Source organism: Phascolarctos cinereus, unplaced genomic scaffold (assembly GCF_003287225.1).
Source record: "Phascolarctos cinereus isolate Bilbo 61053 unplaced genomic scaffold, phaCin_HiC Scaffold_3;HRSCAF=262, whole genome shotgun sequence".
Taxonomy (NCBI): domain Eukaryota; kingdom Metazoa; phylum Chordata; class Mammalia; order Diprotodontia; family Phascolarctidae; genus Phascolarctos; species Phascolarctos cinereus.
This window is the reverse complement of record NW_027555736.1, coordinates 143,216,595-143,237,111: the sequence shown is the minus strand read 5'-3', so window position 1 is coordinate 143,237,111 and position 20,517 is coordinate 143,216,595. Positions and strand designations below refer to the sequence as shown.

General features: G+C 41.7%; 1 protein-coding gene across 1 annotated transcript in view; it reads left to right on the top strand.

Annotated features, from left to right (window-relative positions):
* LOC110206483 (death-associated protein kinase 2) overlaps positions 1–20,517 on the top strand; it is a 185,462-nt gene that overhangs the window by 80,718 nt on the left and 84,227 nt on the right. Inside the window, 1 exon segment of the mRNA XM_078151199.1 lies at positions 17,718–17,939. Within this exon segment, the coding sequence (XP_078007325.1) occupies positions 17,718–17,939 (222 nt within the window).

Sequence of the window (20,517 nt, the reverse complement as noted above, 5' to 3'; positions counted from 1 at the left end):
CTTCTTCTGGCAACTTTAATTTCAGCTTTTGATTCATCCAGCCTGGCATTTTGAATGAGGTGCTCTGCATATAAGTTAAATAAATAAGGTGATAATATATAGCCTTGTTTTATTCCTTTTCCAATCTTAAAGTAATCAGTCCCATTTTAAGTTCTAACCAACAATCTTAGATATACATAAAGTGTAGTCAATCAAGCAAAAGTAGGTGTTTTTATGGAACTCCCTTGCTTTCTCCATAATCCAGAAAATGTTGGCAATTTGGTGTCTAGTTCTTCTGCCTCTTTGAAAACCAGCCGGAAATTTTGGTGATTCTAGGTTCACATAATGCCGAAACTTAGCTTGCAGAATCTTAAGCATAATCTTGCTAACGTGTGAAATGAGTGCAGTTGTCCAGTAATTTGCTCATAGAGTTAGACCAACACTATATTTTTAGACTATACAAAACCATTTAACATTAGCAGCTCCATCTCTGGTAGTTCCTAAATAAGTTTGGTCACCTTGAAAAGTTCACCAGGCTCTTCCAGCCTAGTTGATTAGGTCAGAGTGGATGGTAGGCATCCTTGCCCAATGTATTCCCTATTTGGCCTTGTAGAGAGGTAGATATCTAGTCTGACTCAACCTCTTCTAGGAAATCAAGAGTGGAAAACCTAACATGGGACTTGTAGAGGAGCTGGTATTAGCACACATTCCAAATGCTTGAGAAACTTTCAACTTGCTAGGCTATGAGCATCATTAGAAAGCCTTGGAGACAGGTGTCCAGTAATTGCTGGGTGTGGCTGACTGCCCTGAAAATGCACGCCATTCTCTGTGGGCGGAGCTGATGAACCGACAGGGAGCCTGAAGACAATCCAAGTCGTGTACCAAGGAAATCTTATAGCTCGCCTAAGACTTGCTTTTCATTGCTATCATAGCTGAAAGCTGTTAGGAAGTTCTCCTATTTGGGCAACCCACTGTCTAATGATGGGTGCTGACCAAGAGGAGATTAGGTCAGAGAGAACCCAACTTCAAGAATTGGGTTCAGACTGTAGACCAAACAGAAGCCATTCGATTCAAGTCAATTATAAGTTGCAAATTAGCTCCAGAAATATTTTATTATGTTTTTTTTGTGTTCAGGAAGCAGAAGAAGGTGCAAAGTTTACATAAGACAGTTCTGAAAGGCCACATAGAGGCAGGTGGTACAGTGGATAGAATGTTAGGCCTGGAGTGAGAAAGACCTGAGTTCAAATTCAACCTTGGTTACTTACTGTGTGACCCAGGGCTAGTTAACCTCTGCTTGCCATAACTTCCTTCACTGTAAAATGGGGATAGTAATAGCACTTACCTCACAAGGTTGTTGTGAGGCTCAAACACAGTTCCTGGCACATAGTAGGCACTTAATAAATGCTTATTCCCTTCCCCTTCCTGCCTACAAGGAGCTTAAGGTCTAGCAACAGTATCTTTTAAAAAAATTCAATTAATAAACATTTCCTCCCCCTCCCATTAGGGGAAAAACTGTTATAACAGATATGGCTAGAATGTGGTCGCTTCAACAAGCATTTATTAATCAATATATAATACAACAAATAAATAATTTATTAATATTTAATTATTATTGATAATCAATAAAATTAATCAATAAATTAATAAATCACCAAGCTTTTTAAAGCACCTATTATGTGCCGGGCTCTGTGTTGGGCACTGGGGATACAAAGACAACTATGAGAAACAATACCTGCCTTCAAGGAGTTTCTACTCTACTTAGAGTATACGACATATAAAAAGATTAGTAGATATAATTTGAAGGGAAAGGAGCACTAATAACTATAATAACTAAGAGGATTAGAAGAGGCTTATTATAGGAGGTAGACTCTGAGCTTACACTTGAAGGAAGGTAGGGGTTCTAAGAGGCAGAGGGAAGTGAGGAGAGATGGTGGTCCAGGCATGAAGTACTACGTATGCAAAGGCATGTAGGCAGGAGATGGGCTTGCTGAGTTCAGGGAACAGCAAGTAACCCAATTTGGCCAGAATGAAGTGAATAAGTCTGGAAAGGTAAAGCAGAGCCAAATGGGGAAGGCCTTTTAAATGCCAAGCTGAGAAACTGGCATAGTGGAAAGAGGAGGGAGGCTCTGGAGTTTCAAATCCTCTGCTCTTTACTACCTATATGATCTTGGGCAAATCACTTTACCTCTCTAAGACTCAGTTTCCTCATCTGTAAAATAAGAGGGTGGTAGAGATGACTTCTAAGGTTCTTTCTAGCTCTGAATCTATTATCTTATTTTTTCCTAGAGGCGATAGGGAATCACTAAGGGTTTTTGTTTTTAAACTGACATACTCGTATCTTTGTCTTAGGAAGACTGTTTTGGCAACAGTGTGAAGTATAGAGAGAAGAGACTGGAAGCATGGAGCTCAATTAGGAGGCTACTGCCATGGTCCAGGCAGGGAGATAGAGGCCTGAACTAGGATATGGCCATGGGAATGGAGAGAATGGGATAGATGGGTGAGATAGAGGATATAGAATTGACAAGACTGGCAACTAACAGAATACAAAGTAGTGAAGGAGAGGGAGGGAAGAGATGAGTTTGAGCCATAGTAACTTCCTTTCAATATATAGACTTCATAACTACCTATGAACCCTAACAGACAATCAATTAATAGGCATTTATGAAGAGCCTATGCGGCTGTGAAACAGTCATCTTCTCACCGTGCTACCTCTGCTCCAGCAATGATCTTCATCCTCCTGCTTCACAGCAAAATAAATAAATTCTAAAACATTTAAATGAATTAAACAAAGAAGCAAATAAATAAATAGAAGCTCTTAGCTCCATAACTGGAGAGCCTGGCTGTTGTAGGTGAGCTTTGGCCTTGTGTTGCCTGGAACCAGGCCTCCAGGCCATCTGGATCCCATGCTTCAGCTGTTAACCTTCCTGTCCTTTCCAGCTCTCTTTTATATGTTTTCTCTCCTTAGAAAGTAAGCTCTGTCCTGGACTCAGAAAGACCTGAGTTCAAATGTAGCCTCAGACACATAACACTTACTAGCTGTGTGACCTGGGACAAGTCACTTAACCCCAGTTGCCTGCCTGAAAAGAAAAAAAGAAAAGAAAAAAAAGCAAACTCGGTGAGAGCGTAGTCTTGCTTGCTTGTATTTTCCTCCTAGCACCTAGCCCGGATAGTGCTTGGCCCAAGGCAAGCTCTTGGGCAGCTTGGTGGTGCAATGCATAGAGCGCTGGGCCTGGAGTTAGGAAGACTCATCTTCCTGAGTTCACATCTAGCTTTAGATGCTTACAAGCTGTGTGACCCTGGGAAAATCCCTTAATCCTGTTTGCCTTAGTTTCCTTATTTGTAAAATGAGCCGGAGAAGGAAATGGCAAACCACCACTCTAGTATCTTTGCCAAGAAAACCCCACGTGGCATCATGAAGAATCAGACACGACTGAAACGACTGAGCCCTTAATAAATGTTCTACTTCCAAGTCTGGGCACAAATAACAAAAATGAACAGTCTATCTGAGGGCAGTTTACATCCTACTGGTAAGCAAGGTCTCATTATCTTCCTCAGGGAAACACGAGGCTACCTCTAGCCTACCAGGCAATTATACTTCAGCCTCTGCTCTGGAGTCCCAGGCAGACAAGGAAGTTCCGTGTTGTTGCTCAGTCATTTCAGTCACATCCAACTCTTCATGACCCCAGTTGGGGTTTTCTTGGCAAAGATACTAGAGTGGTTTGCCATTTCCTTCTCCAGCTCATTTTACAGATGAGGAACTGAGGTGAACAGGGTTGAGTGACTTGCCCAGGATCCCACAGCTAGTAAGGAAGTTCCTAATCCACTGTCATTTAGGCAGTGGGGGTAGTGGTGAAAGGTGAAACCTTGAATTAAAGTTAATCACTGAAGACCAACATGCTGAAAGGCTGTGGAATGTTACCATGGTGGAGACCCTTTTGGGGGACTCTTAGAATCCTTTGTTTCCTTCAAAACTCAGCTTGAGCATCACCTTCTACTTTTCTGATTCCCCCCCCCAGCTGTTAATGCCTTACCTTTCCAAATTATCTTTTATTTATTTTGTATGTATTTGAATATACTCCCTCAACTCCACTCTCAGACCCCCTAGCTTACTGCAGACCTAGGCTTGGACCTTTCTCAGTCTCCCCCAGTGAGTCTTCCTCTTCCTTCCAGCTACTTGTTTCTATTTTGAATTTGTTGTTGTTCAGTCATATTTGACTCTATGTGACCGCCACATACAAGTCCATGGGGTTTTCTTGGCAAAGACATTGGAGTGGTTTGCCATTTCCTTCTCTAGTGTGTCTCCATTTTATAGATGAGGAACTGAGGCAAACAAGAGTTGTGACTTGCCCAGGGTCATACAAGTTAAGTGTCTGAGGCCAGATTTTAATTGAGGTCTTCCTGACTACTGGCCTGCCACCCAATCCTCTGTCCCACCTTGATGCCCTATTTTGAATATATCTGGCTTTTACTTATATTTGAACATATTGTTTTCTTCCCATAGAATGTAAGTCCTTGACTCTATCGTAGTGATGTCATTTTGGTCCTCTTCGAGAGCAAAGGACAACAATCAGTCAACTAACCAAGTCCCTTGAAGTTGAGAATTGTTTGATTTTTGTCTTTGTATCTCTGCCCAGTGCAGTGCCTGGTACACAGTTGGTGATTAATAAAGAAATGCTTGTTGCTTGACTTGTTGAATCAGGAAAATCAGCAATCTGAACGTGCGCAAGAAGATAGGACCTGGAAAAGTTGGAGGTGACTTTCTTCCTCTGTTACTCTTTCATCCGGACCTGAAACAGGGACAGCTGCTTGGCCCAGATGTGTGTTTCTATCCCATCTAGTTCTGTCAGTTACACTAGCAGCTGGAAGAAGGACCATGTAGTATTTGTGTTTCATAGCTGGCTGGTCCCTGGGCTGTGAGCTTCTGAGAGTTATGAGACTTGTCTGCTGCCACTAACGTGAAGGTGACGCACTTGAGATGGGCTAAACTTGGGTGAACTGAGCTAGGAGAAAGGTTGCGTAACATTTTCAGGTGAAGAGAAGTGGCCTCGTTGCAGGCAGGGAAGACTTTTATTGGTGTAAGTGTTGGGTATCCAGAGTAGAATGTAAGCTTCCTAAGGGGAGGACTTGTTTCTTTTCTTTGTCTTTGCATTCTTAGAATCTATCACAGTGCCTTCTACATAGTAGGGGCTTAATAAATGTTTGTTGACTTGAACTGAATTGGGGGGGAGGGTGGGTTGATCATGGTGAAACAGAAAGGATTTACCACTAAAAAAAAAAAGACCCAATACTCACATGCCTATAATTGGCCTTTAAACATTCACAGGCTGTAGATAGAGCTGATCTGACTGTAGCAATACCCTTTCTCTTTTCTCCTCTCTGTTCCCATCAGTTTTGGCTACTGGTACTTCTGAAATGTCTCCTATCCTCCTTTTTTCTTTAAAGCTGTTAGTCGGGGGCAGTTAGGTGGTACAGTGAATAGACCATCGGCCCTGGATTCATGAGGACCTGATTTCAAATCCGGCCTCAGACACATAACACTTACTAGCTATGTGACCCTGGGCAAGTCACTTAACCCCATTGCCTAGCCAAAAAATAAAAATAAATAAAAGCTGTTAGTCCTAACAAATTTCTTTTTCTTTTTTTAAAGAATGTTTTTATTTTATTTTTTTCTCAATTATATGTAAAAACAATTTTTAACCTTCATTTGTTATAATTTTTGAGTTCCAAATTCCCTCCCTCCCTCCTCTTGAGAAGGCAAACATGTTGATATAGATAATACATTGGAAGTCATGAAAAACATATTTCCAGGTTAGCCATGTTGCAAAAGAGAATACAGACCAAAAAAAAGAAAAAGAAAAAACCAAGAAAAATAAAGTTTAAAAAATATGCTTTGATCTACATTCAAACTCTGTCAGTTCTTTTGCTGGAGGTGGATAGCATTTTTCTTCATTAGTCCGCCAGAATCATCTTGTATCTTTGTATTGCTGAGAACAGCTAAGTCATGCACAATTGATCATTGTTACAATATTGTTATTACTGTGTACAGTGATCTCCTGGCTCTGCTCATTTCACTTTGTATCAGTTCACGTAAGTCTTTCCAGGTTTTTCTGAAACCATCCTGCTCATCATTTCTTTTAAAAATTTTATTGATATAATTTGTTATTACATTAACTAATTTAGTCTAATCTCTGCTTTCATGAGAGCCACTCCATATAAAAGACTATTTTTTTAAGGAAAAAAAAGAATGAAGAGGGAAAAAAAACTCTTAACAAAACTGATAAGCAACAGATTTGGGGGTTTTGTTTTCTCATTCAGTTTGTAACTCCTTTGTTTTATTGGATTATTTAGTCCATTCACATGTAAAGTTATAAGAGTTGGTTTTATATTTTTATCCTTATCTCTAATATGGCTTTCTCTTTCTGACTTGGGATTTTTAAAAAATTCATCTCTTTTTAAAGATATTAGTGTTTCTTAAGTTACTTTTGCTTAAGCTATTGTAAGGAAACCCTGTTTCCATAAGTTCTCTTCTCTTCACCCTTAAATTCCTCCCTCCATTCCCCAATTGGTAAATGGTCAAAGGATATAAACAGGCAGTTTTCAGAAGAAATCAAAGCCATAAATTGTCAGATGAAAAAATTCTCTAAATCACTACTGATTAGAGAAATGCAAATTAAGACAATTCTGCGGTACCACCTCACTTATCAGATTAGCTAATGTGACAGAAAAGGAAAATGACAAATGCTGGAGGGGATGTGGAAATATAGGGGAGTTTTGAACTGGTCCAGCCATTCTGGAGAACAATTTAGAACTCTGCCCAAAGGGCATACTCTTTGTACATACTTTTTGACCCAGCAACATCACTACTAGGTCTGTATCCCAAAGAGATCAAAGAAAAAGGAAAAGGACCCATATTTATAAAAATATTTATAGCTTGCTCATCATTTCTTATAGCACAATAGCATTCCATTGCAATCATAAAGCACAACTTGATGGGCATCCCTTCAATTTCCAATTCTTTGCCACCACAAAAAGAGCTACAATAAATATTTTTGTACCTATTGTCCTAACAAATTTCATCTTTGTAGAACATACTATTACGGGAGAGGTATGGGGAGGCGTGCCCCTTTATTCCCGTAGAGAAATACAGTTGCTAAGAGTGTTCAGAAGCCAGTTGATTTCCAGCTCCATTAGATACCTGGCACAAAGGATCCATCTGTGACTGAAAAGAATACAGTCTAGACAAAGATGTAATTTGGGTGTTTTCAAGACCATATGATAAATGGTAGGACTTTGTGGTCTCCTTATGTAAACTGGTTTTTGTGTTCTTGTTTTTGGAGATATTGTGAGAATTCTTGGTCAGGTAGGGAATGAATTAAATGACTTGAGAAAACAGGTTTTATGTGGTATTTTTAGTGGCTAACTTCCATTTCTGCCTATATTATTGCAACTTGTAGACAAATTTTGTGTGAAATGCCCCAGCATCAATATCAAGCCGTGAGTTAACATGATGATGCCTCATGGTTCTGGAAGCTTCCAAGACAAGAATTCTTACTTTAGGGTTTATGAACTTTAAAAAATTATTATGATGACTATGTTTCAGTATAATTGATTTCTTTTTTATTCCTATGTGTTTAATTTTATACATTTAGAACTATCATTCTTAGAAGGGGCTCCATAGGCTTCTTTAGACTGCCAGGGGAGTCCATGGTACAACAAAAGTTAAGGATCCTCTATTCTAAGAAAGAGTATGTCGTAGGTTACACTTAAAATTCCTTAAAGCATGTATATATTCAGGTAGTACTTTTGTAATGTCCATTAGAAAAACTTGTATAAAGTAACGAAGAAAGAAGCAGTAAAACAGCATATACATTAACTACAGTTTTATAACAGGGAAACCTTATACACTAGGGATAAATAGACAAAGAAGATGAAAAGGGGACATGGAGTGGGAAGGACTTGGACTCAGATTGTGCCTCTGACACCAACTACACTTTATCTCCCAAGGCCTCAATTTCCACATCTATAAAATGAGGAGATTGGATAACACCATCTTTGACTTGCCTTCTAGCTCTGTGTCTATGATCTATGATCCCTCGTAGTTGGTGATGGAACTCCTTTAATAAACAAACATGCTTGTTCACAGCTCTCTCTGATTCCTGTATCTAGGGTGGTGGCAGCAAGGTAGAAGGGGATGAGGATGAATCTTCTTGTTCAGTCATTTTTAGTCACGTCCAACTCTTCGTGACCTCATTTTATGGGTATGGATACTAGAATGTTTGCCATGTTATAGATGAGGAAACTGAAGCAAACAGAGTTAAGCGACTTGCCCAAAGTTACACAGCCAAGTAAGTGCCTGAGACCAGATTTGAACTTGGGAAGGTGAGTCCTCCTGACTCCAGGCCTAGTGCTCTATTCATTGCGCCACCCAGTTGCCCTGGTAAATCTCTAGTAAGAAGGCTTGCCTTGAATGTTTTGAGGGCATCACTTCTCTTGGAGGTGTCTTCACCCATCAGTGCCCATCCTATAATCTGGAAGAGAGGGACAGTTCTAAGGCCAGGACATAGTTTCCCCTCTAGGATCTGAGCAGGGCAGCCTATGTCATGGATTGAACAACCACAGTGGAACCATGATTCCTTATCATCTTTCTGCCCAGGCACAAACATGCTCATTTTGTGACTCACCATCCCCTAGAGTTATCCAAAGGGACCTTGCTGCCATGCGGGGTAAATCTCCATTGGATTGGGGAAACTCCCTGTGGAATGGACTAATATATGCTAATAATAACTTAGATTTATACATACTTTAGACTCTGCAGAAACCTTTCCCATGTCTCATTTTATCCTCAATACTCTTGTGTGATGTGGTATGATATTATTTTGATTTTTTTTTTTTTGGCAGATAAGAAAACTGAAAGCCAGAGAGTTCCAATGAAATACCTAACACAAGTATCAGAATGGAGGCCAGAACTTCAGAACTTCAGCATAACAAAAGTAGTACTGGATTTGGAGTCAGAGGTCCCGAGTTCAGATTCTGGTTCTGGTACTTACTACTTGAATGACTTTGTCTAAGTCACTTAACATATGTGAATTTTAGTTCCTTCATCAATAAAATGAGAGGATGGGACCAGATGATCTCTAAAATTCCTTCCAGTTCTGAATTCTGTAATTCCTGATCTTCTTACTGCCAATCCTTTCCTCTATCAGTGAAGTACTCCATGGAGCAAGTCCTGACTTTAGTGATGAAAAAAACAAAACAAAACAAAACAAAAAACAAACTTTGGAGAGCATGGGCCAGATGAGTAAAGTGGGAGGGTACCCTGCTTGGAAATCATTCCCCAAGCCAGGATCTATATCTTGGGTGCCTGCAGAGACTTGGCATCAAGTGCCTAGCATAGTGGTGACAAGATGAAATTTTTCCTACTCTTGTTGAGTTAGTGAATCAGACAGAGGCCCCTGCTTAAGAAGAAGTGTGTATTAATGACGTAATTCTGGGAGAATGTCTTGTATTGTTATAAGCTATGGTTCGGTATGTAATTTCAGTGCTTGGGGGGAATGACTGTAACACTAACTATTCTCTCCTACGAGGCTTCTTAAATACACTGTTAGGCAAAGAGTTGCCACCATTGGAAATGTCACTTCACCTGGCCTCACCTTTGTATGACAGTTTATACTTTGCCAAACATGTTCACTTGTCCTCTGTTCATCTTTACAACATGCCTACCAGAAAGACTGATCTATGGGCATTACAGATGAAGAAAAAGAGGCACAGAGGAGATTGTAGAAGTCACTCAGCTAGCTTGTGGCAGAGCTAAGAGTAAGACTCTGGGTCAACTGATTCCAGGGTCAGAGTTCTTTCTACATGACTGTGCAGCCTTGGAAAATGGTGAATATGAGTAACATGCTGCAGGCTTATTGATGCTTCCTGAAGGGCATTGATCTGTGTTTGAAGTTTCTGCAGGTTATTAGTGGAAAGAGCTCTGACTTTGGAAAGACCTGGATTTGAATCCAGAGTCTCATACTTCCCAGCTATGTGAACACTGCCAAATCAAAGCACATCTTTGAGCATGACTTTCCTTTTCTGTAAAATGGGGATCAGTTAGTCAATAAGCTTTCATTAAGGGGCTGCTATGTCAGTCAGTTACTAAGCCTTTAAGTACCCACTTCCTGCCTGGCACTGAGCTGGGCACTTCAGATAATGGAGCCAGAATGGTCTTGGGCCTTTAGAAGTTCACATTCTGTTAGGAAGACAACATGTACATATGTAAGATAAATATAAGGCTACAGGAATGGGGTGGGGGGAGGCACCAGTGTCTGGAGAGATCAGAAAAGGCTTCATGTGGAAGGTGGTATCCCAGTTGAGCTTTGAAGGGGCTTTGGAGGCAGCGAGGTGGCTCAGTGAATAAAGCATTGGGCCTGGAGTCGGGAAGACATGCGTTCAAATCCAGTCTCACTTAGTGGTTGTGTGACCCTGGGCAAGTCACTTAACCTCTATTTGCTTTAATCCACTGGAGAAGGAAATGGCCAGCCACTCCAGTATCCTTGCCAAGAAAACCCCGTGAACACTGTGGTCCACGGGGTCATGAAGAGTTGGACAAGACTGATCAACATGTATCCTAAGGGATGATAATACATAATAACTCTCGGGATTAGAAGGATCAAATGAGACCGGGAATGTTTTAACAGAATCATATCCACACTAGATACCATTCCTATCACTATTATGAAAGGCATCTGCCTGAAATTATTTATGTTATTTTATTTTATTTTACTTTACTTTATTTGGTGAGGCAATCAGGGTTAAGTGACTTGCCCAGGGTCACACAGCTAGAAAGTGTCAAGTGTCTGAGGTCACATTTGAACTCAGGTCCTCTTGACTCCAAGGCCCGGAGCCCTATCCACTGCGCCACCTAGCTTCCCTCACCTGGAATTATTAACTTTTAAAATCAGTGTTGATGAAGACAGAGGCAACAATGTTCTAAGCTCTAGCATTACTTACTTGAAAGCCAGAACAAACAGGGATGACATTTTCATGGAGATACTTTACCAAGGGAAGCTGATGCTGCCCGTGATCATTTAATTGCCTCTCTCAGCTATTAGACTCTGATTGCAATCTGGGAAGCTAATAATCTGGCATTCTTCTCTAGGAATGTTCTGGCTTCCAGTTGTTTTCTCTTTTCTCTCTTAAATGAGAATCTCATTCAATCTTGCATTCCTGGGAAGAAGCAATTAAAAACAGTCATAGGATTAGTTTAATTTTTCAGAACAAACTGGGCCTGGCTAAGAAGGGTACTCTTGGAGGGGAGAGGGAAGGGCTTGGCAAAGACACTCCCCGCTCTCTGGTAATCTCTGAGCTCCTAGATCCAGAGTTGGAAGGGACCTCTGAGGCAAACTCGTCCTTCTGGCTTATTTTGCAGATGAGGAAACGGGCTCAGAGAGGTTGAGTAACTTTCCTGAGGCCACACAGGGAGTAAGTAATAGAGATAGGATTACTATCCAGGTTCCTCTTCTTCCAAATCCAAGCAATTTGTTTGCACTTGTCTGTGCTTATTTGTATTACGTTCTTTTTCTGTGCCTTGTCTGCCTTCCTAGCTTGTTGGCTTCTTCTGGGAAGTCACCAGGACTTATTTATCTTGGTGCCTCATCATCGTCATAATAGCTAACATTTAAATGACCCTTTCAGGATTACAAAATGCTTCCTATACACTATCTCATTGGAATAATAATCCCCATTTTACATATGAGGAAATTGAGGCTGGGAATGGTGAATGGACTTTCCTAGGGTCACACTTTAGTTAGCAAGTGTCTTGAGGCAGGATTTGAACTCAAGTCTTCCGATTCCCAAGTCAAGTGCTCTTTCCACTATCCCACACTGCTTCCCTTGATGCTAGTGCATTGCACTTAGTAGGTACTTAATATGTATTTGTTGACCTAATAGTTTTCCCGGGGGTAAGAGACCTGATAAAGCTTTCCAAATGGGCTTGGATGGTTTCTGTAGCTTATTTCACCCTTTTGTTCAGTTGTATTCGACTCTTCATACTGGACTGGTTTGCCATTTCTTTCTCCAGCTCATTTTATAGATGAGGAAACTGAGGCAGATAGGATTAAGTGACTTGTCCAGGGTCGCCCAGATATAGTAAATGTCTGAGGCTGGATTTGGACCCAGGAAGATGGAGTTTTCCTGATTCCAGGTCCGGTATTCTATCTACTGTACCACCTTGCTGACCCATTTCTCCCATAGGCTATTCCATAACTTTCTAGTTAGTGGGTCTTTAGCAAGTTTCAGGGACAGGTTTGGGCCATGGCAGATTCTTTTGGTGACCTCCACTTATCTTAAGGAGCCCTTTTCTCAGTTTGTTTCTTTACCCAAACTCTATTGAAGAGCCCCAAAGTTTCTGATGCTAAGGACTCCTTGGCGGCTGTGGAAAACACCAGCTTCCCTATCTGTCCAGATTTGGGATCCTGCAGACCCCCCAGCTGTGGCCTCTGCAGCTTTTAGCATTCAGCTTGCATTGATTAAGCACACAGGGCAGATCACTGTGCTAAGCACTGGGGTCACAGAAAGGGAGAAAAACTGTGTTCTCAAGGAGCTCACAGTCAAATGGAGGTCATGACTTGCAAATAGCTGTATTGTTGTTCAGTTGTTTCAGGTGTATGGGACTCTTTGTGACTCCACTTGGAGTTTTCTTGGCAAAGATACTGGAGTGGTTTGCCATTTCCTTCTCCTGGTCATTTTACAGGTGAGGAAACTGAGGCAGACAGGGTGAAGTGACTTACCTAGGGTCACACAGCCAGTAAATGTCTGAGGCTGGATTTGAACTTAGGTCTTCTTGACTCCAGAACCAGCACTCTTTTCATTGCACCTGGCAGAAAGAACTATGTACAAAGATTTATGCAGGATAAATGAGATAATCTCAGAGGAAATGCGCTAAGATGGAAGAGTACTGGGAAAGGCTAATTTGTAAAAAGCATAACTTTAGCTGAGACTTAAAAGAAGCCCTGCACTATTGGAAAATAAAGATAAGCCTAAGGCAGTGTGCCTGTCCTCAGGGTGCTTATAGTCTAGCTGAGAAGAAATGTAAGGAAGCAGAGAACAATAAAAGGCTAAACTGGGGGACTGGAAGGAATTCCTCATAAGTGTCATCTGATGGAGTGGAAAAGTGATGGATTTGGAGTCAGAAGGCCTGGATTCAAATTCTGACACCTCTCTGGGCCTCAGTTTTCTCATCTGTAAAATGGGAATAATAATTTGTTTACTTCTAGGATTTGTTATGTGGAAAAAACACTTGGTAAACCTGAAAGTGGATAGATCACTGGGCTTGGAATCAGGAAGACTCATCTTCCTGAGTTCAAGTCTGGCCTCAGACCTGTAACTAGCTGTGTGACCCTGGGCAAGTCACTTAACCCTGTTTGCCTCAGTTTCCTCATCTGTAAAAAATGAGCTAGAGAAGGAAATGGCAAACTACTCCAGTATCTTGTGGAGAAAACCCCCAAAATGGGGTCATGAAGCGTCAGACATGACTGAAAAGACAGAACAACAACAATAGCAACCTCAAAGCCCTCTATAAATACGAGGTGTGAAACCTGATCGGGGCTTTTAAAGGAAGTAAAATTTGGGATGATTTCCAAGTTCTCACTTAGGGCATCAGTCTCAGTTGGAACGAGCCTGAGCATGGATTATTACAGGCGACAGTGAGGATGAGACTGACCTGCTTGGAGCCCTGTAGCCTGCAGTGACCACCTATTCACAGTGGATCTAAATGAGAGCCAGGAGCAAGAAGGAGGAGTTCCAGGCTGGGGCTCTTGCCAGGGATGGGTCTCTAGTGAAACTCCTCTCCCATCAGAAGGCGAATGCTAAATGAGTCTCAGGTCTGTCTGGTATTCTATTAGTCATCCACTCTTAAAATACTTCCCTCTCAGTGTGATAGGAAGACGCCAGCACTCAGCCTGACCAGCATTAACCTCTCACATTTAACTGCTACTCTACAACAAGAAAATCTGCCAGCAAATGCAAACTACATTCACTCTCCTCTAGAAGCTTAAAGGGAAATTTTAAAAAGTCCGGCGTCAGAGGGACGTCACTGCTCCCCTTTAACACAGACAAGGGGAAAATGGATCAAGGTGACCTGAACTGTCTATGGGTGGAGATCCTGTTCTCATAAAACTCTCTCCCCCGCTCTCCCTAGCTCCTGTCCCTGACTTGGGTTCAAATTTGCTTGTCTGTGGAATAGTGATGGAGAAGACAGAGCATAGGACTAATAGTAGGGGAATTGGGCCCTGCCCCAAATTAGCTTGGACCGGTGCCTTACTAAGCCTCACTTTCCCCATCTGTCAACCCTCCCTGCCTCACAGGATAATTGTGAGGCTCAAAGAAAAGATCTATGAAAAGTATAAAACACTACTTAAATGTGACATGCTTACTGTTTATTAGTAAATTAGGAGAGAGGGGGGAAGCAAGGCTATCCTGATTTTTTGGCAATATCAGTGAGATTTTGGCAGCACACACAGTTGGAAGGGATGTTTGGGACATGATAAATGGGGCTTAGTTTGACCAGAAGGGCCTGACAGGAAGCATTTTTAAGTAATTCAATTTAATTTAGTTCACCTGACATTTATTAAACTCCATCCTAGGGCAGAAGCCTGTGCTAGTCACCAGGAGAGATACAGAAATAAGTGATGCCAAGTGGAAGTCTTTGAGGGGATGCTGGGATTCAGGCATCTGGAGATGATGAGATGAAGTAGTGGGGCTAAATGGGTCAGCTTGGCTTTGGTCTGAGTCAGATCCCAAAGTGGATGGTTTAAAGCCAGCGCTGGGCCTGACTGAGAATAGTGGTAGGGTTGATGTATGGTTTAAATGTTTCTTTCATTGAAGTCTCTCTAGCCCCGTACTGCCCTGAGGGATCTCTCCTCTTCTCTAAATATCTATAATCCTTACTCATGGGGCTTCCATTTCCTACTGTGTCATGACATCACCCCTATTTTTGTCTTGCCTTGTTCCCCCTTTTCATGTATTTATACTATGTCTTTCCAATTTTATATTTATGCCTCTGTCCTTAATAATAATCATGTTGTACTGTCTGTGAGGTTTTCTTGGGAAAGATACTGGAGTGGTTTGTCATTTCCTTCTCCAGTAGATTAAGACAAACCTAACCGAGGTTAAGTGATTTACCCAGGGTCACACAGCTAGTAAGTGTCTGAGACTGCATTTGGAACTTGAGTCTTCCTGACTCCAGTCCCAGCATTCTATCAACTAAGTCACCTAGCTGCCTCCAGTAATAATAATAGCTAACATTAATATAGCACTTTGCAAATCTTTAAGTGCTACATTAATAATAATAATTTATTGTTGTTCAGTCATGTTTGACTCTTCATGACCCAGCTGGAGTTTTCTTGGCAAAGACACTGGAGTGGTTTGCCATTTCCTTCTGTAGCTCATTTTACAGATGAGGAAACTGAGGCAAACAGAGTTAAGTGACTTGCCCAGGGTCAAACAGCTAGGATCTAAGGCCAGATATGAACTCAGAAAGAGGAGTCTTCCTGACTCCAGGTCCAGCACTCTACACACTATACCACTTAGCTGCCTGTAATATAATAATAACAATAACAGAAAGCATTAATATAGCACTGGAAGGTTTGCAAAATGATCTACTTGGAAAGAAGGATATAAGCATTTATTAAGCACCTACCATTTACCAGGCATTCTGCTAAGCACTTTTACAAATATTATCTCATTTGCTTCTCACAGCAACCCTGGGAGGTTATGCAGATTTATCTCCATTTTACAATTGAGGAAACTGAGGCACACTGAGGTTAGGTGACCTGCTCAGGGTCACAAAGATAGAAATTATCTGAGGCTAGATCTGAATTTAGATCTTCCTAACTCCAGGCCTAATACTTTATCTACTATGCTACCTAATTGCCTCTTTATGTAATGATAATAATAATAAGAATGATAATAATAGTGCCTGCCATGTGCTAGGCATTGAGCTAAGCCCTTTACAAATATTGTATCATTTGAATCTCATAAGAATGCTGTGAGGTAGGTGTTTATTGTGATCCCCATTTTACAGATGAGGAAACTGAGACTTGTAGAGGCCAATGACTTGCCCAGGGAGGCACAGCTAATGAGTGTCTGGCAAGATTTAAACTCAGGTTTTCCTGACTCCAAGGGCAGAATCTGTATTTGATTCTATGCCTAGCACTTTGATGAGCTCAGGAAAGGAGGTCAGTAAATATTTGTTGATTGATTTTAGTTCCTGTGCTGCTTCCTGACTCTGGGGTGTTCTTATGGTTTCCTCTGGATTTGAGCTCTCAATCTGGAGTGACTTTCTGAGGGGAGAGTCAATTTTCCACTTCTCCTTCTAGTAATGGTCATTCTGTTGTCCTTAAATGAATGTGTACAAAAGGCATAGAAGACTGGTTTATAGGACCATAGGACCATAGGATTTAGGGTGCTTAGAGATTATCTCACCTAGCCTGCTTATTTAACAGATGAAGAACCTGAGAGAGACAGAGATAGAGAAACAGACGGACAGACAGAGGGAGATGGAGAGAGACAGACAGGCAGACAGAGAGGGAGGCAGAGAGAGAGAGAGAAGCAGACAGAAGAAAGAGACAGACACAGTGAATAAGGAGATTTTACTGGAGTAACTTAAATACTAAGGTACAAAGTCAGAATGTGAACCCTCATCTTCTGACTTCAAATGTAGTGCCTTCTGCACCAGCAGGTATTGGTTGTTCTGCATTAAATTTTCTAAGCCTGATTTCATCACCTTTCTAATTCTCTCTAGCTCCAAGGGCTCTGTGGGCACTGGTGGGAATATGGGGAAAGAACAGGGTAGAACAGTCTCTGACAGGGCTAGCATATACCCAGCAGCGAAAGCCCCTTGGCACTTTCCAGTGAGTAACAGGTCCAAAAGCTACTTTTTCTACCTCTCTGCTTCCTTGTAAAATGATAATGGGAAAGTCTTCCCAGATGCCTCTCTTCTCCTGATGTAGCCATATGCTAGAGAACAGAAGGAAAGACATTTTTGAGGTTAGCCAGTCCACCTGTGAAGCCCAGGGCTTCCAGCATAAGTAATTTTCTTTCCAATCACTGACTACAGATGTCTACTCAGTGTAGAAGAATGTTTTACCATGATCCTCTTCTCCTTTTCATCATGTATCATCATCGTGTTACGATGTCCCACCAAAGCCCCACAACTCATGACCTAGCCTGAAACAGCTCTCTACCTTCATAAATCACTTTGGTTTTTTGGCCTATTTCCTCATCTATCAAACAAAGGGCGTTGCACTAAATGACTTTTTTTGGCCCCTTTCAACTCTTAATCTATTATTCTCTTACAGTAATTACTAGGTTTGTCAACTTCTCGCTTTGTTCTGGTCTTGAGGTAGCTTGGTTTAGGAATGCAAAGTCCTGGGACCTAGCCCTGGTTCAGCAATTAACCAACTCATTGGGCGTCCTTACACTCTCTGGGCCTCAGTTTTCTTATTTTTTATTGAGAGTAAATAGAAATAGATGCCCTTCCCTGTCTCATAAGGTTCCTATTGAATTCTGACTTGAAAGCATATTAATGGTAATAAAGGTGTTGCGGGTATCCCAGCTGGAATTACAACCTCTTTTCGTTATTCAAATGACTTAGAAAATCTGATTTTGTACATGTTCATTGCCATTGGTTATTTTTATTGTTATTGCTGTTGTGATTGTACATCACTTTGTGGTGTGGATTTGTCTTTCTGCAGTGGCCAGTTTGCCATAGTGAAGAAATGCCGGGAGAAGAGCACCGGGGCTGAGTATGCTGCCAAATTCATCAAGAAACGGCAGAGCCAGGCAAGCCGTCGAGGGGTACAGCGGGAGGAGATTGAGAGGGAGGTGCACATTCTGCAGCAGATCCTGCACCCCAATGTCATCAAACTTCATGATGTCTATGAGAACCGAACAGATGTGGTCCTCATCCTTGAGCTGTGAGTACAAGCTTCTTTTCCATACATGCAGACTACCTGGGGAAAGCAAGGACAGGAAAAACTTGATGGGGTAAGGGGGAGAAATGGAAAGAGAAGGGCTGAGGGCAGGCAGGCATCAATCCATCCACAAGCACTTCATAAGTGTCTACTGGGTATCAGACACTGTTCTAGGCCTGAGATATAAAGACAAAAGTGAGACCATCTGCCCTCAAGGAGCTTCCATTCTACTGGAGGGATCCAAGTTCATGGATCTATGACTTCTCACTGTCCATCACCACACATAGCTAATCAGTGGGCAAATCTCGCCTTCCTACCTTTAAGACATTTGTATCTGACTCTCCTCCACTCACACAGCTTATACCCTAGTTCAGGTTTCCCTCCCTCTCACCTATATTATTGTAACAGACTGCTAATTAGTTTCTCTGTTTCCAGTCTCCCTCCACTCTGGTGCTTTCTGTACCCCTGCTGCCAAAGTGATCCCTTAAGCACAGATCTGATCAAATCAGCCCATGTTCATTCAATCCCCGTGGTCTCTTATTGTCACTGGGATAAAACGGCAATACCTCTGTTTGGTTTTAAAGCTCTTCACCATCTTGCCAGAATCTAACTTTCCAGCTGCATTGGACACTGCTCTCTCTTCTGTACTCTGCAATCCTGTCAAGCTGATTGTGTAGCTAGGCTGGTGTGCACTGGATGGAGCCCTGGGCCTTAAGTAAGGAAGAGCTGAGTTCAAATCCTACCTCAGACACTTATCAGCTGTGTGAGCCTGGGCAAGTCACTTTACCACTGTCTGCCTCAGTTTCCTCAGCTGTTCAATAATGATAACAATAGCACTTACCTCCCAGGGTTGTTGTAGGGATCAAATGGGATAATAATTGTAAAGTGCTTAGCATAGTACCTGGTACATAGTAAGTACTATATAAATGTTAGCTATTATTATTATCAATTATCTTCTCTCTATAACTTACACATGACACTCCATTTCTCAACTCTGTGTCTTTACATGGATCATGCACTATGCCAGAATGTCCTCTCTCCTGACCTCTGCCTCATAGAATCCTGCTCTTCTTTTAAGAATCCCTTTCTATATCAGGCTAGTCCTGATCCTCTCATCTTCTAGGACCCTTCCTCTCAGACTACCTTGTACTTATGTTGTTCAGTCATTTCAGTCGTGTCTGACTCTTGGTGACCCCATTTGGGGTTTTCTTGGCAAAGATGCTAGAGTGGTTTGCCATTTCCTTCTCGCAGCCCATTTTACAGATGAGGAAACTGAGGCAAACAGGGTTAAATGACTTGCCCAAGGTCACAGCTAGCAAGTATCTGAGGCCAGATTTGAACTCAGAAAGATGAGTCTTCTTGGCTCCAGGCCCAGTGCTCTATCCATTGCTCCATCTAGCTGCCTGTATTTAACTATCTTGTATCTTCTTACATTTATTCTGTATGTGATGCACCTTTGTTATGTCCGCTGTCAGCAGGTAAGCTCCTTGAGATCAGAGATTGCTTCATTCCTCATAGTTCTATCCCCAGCCGTTAGCAGTGCCTGGGACATGGGAGGTGCTAGAAATGCTTGGTGATTGATTGATAAAATAAACACACAGTGACTGATGAGGGGAGAGCTAACACCTGGAGGAATCAGGAAAGGCCTCTTGAAGGACATAGGAAACGTCAGATGTGTAGGCCTGGGAAGGTTTGGCAGAGGGAGGGAGATGAGGTCAGCAGCTGGCAGCTTCCTTTGCAGTGAATCACTCCAGTCCTGCATTCAGAAACACAAACCGAGCAAGGGGAGGGGGAGCTGTCCAGACAGGGTGTCTCTCTGTTAGAAGAGACAAGAGGTCGCAGGGGTCTCACTTGGTCTAAATATGGGCCAACGAACCTGAAGGAGGAAAAAAAAAAACCAGAACGCTTCACTGGACATCATTGTTGGCCTAGATGTGAAATGTCACAAAGGGAGAGTGTGAGATGGGGGTGAAAGTAGGAATGATGAAGGAAGAAGGTAAGGAGAAAGAGAAAGGTCTCTTTTGGTGGTTAGGGGAAAATGAACATACACTATTAAGCTATCTTCTAACCCTCTAATAATGCATATGTGTAAGCAGCATAATTTAAGGTTAGGAAACCCCTCCACATTGAATTTAGGATCAGAAAACCTATATCCTTGATCCAGCACTTACTAGATGTATGACCTTGGATATGTGATTAACTGACTTGAGCCTTAATTTCCTCCCTTATAAAATGGGGATAATACTTGTACTACGTACATGATAAGGTTGTTTTGGCTTATGTTGAATTATATGTGTATATGTAGGTGGCTTATAAACTCTAAAGTGTTTTTGTGTATTATTAAAAACAATTTGTTATTATTTGGTCGTTTCAGTCGGATCTGACTCTTGGTGACTCTATTTGAGGTTTTCTTTGCAAAGGTACTAGAATAGTTTGCCATTTCCTTCTTCAGCTCATTTTACAGATGAGAAAACTGAGGTAAACAGGGTTAAGTGACTTACCCAAGGTCACACAGCTAGTAAGTGTCTGAGGCCAGACTCGAACTCATGAAGATGAGTCTTCCTGATTCCAAGCACAGTGC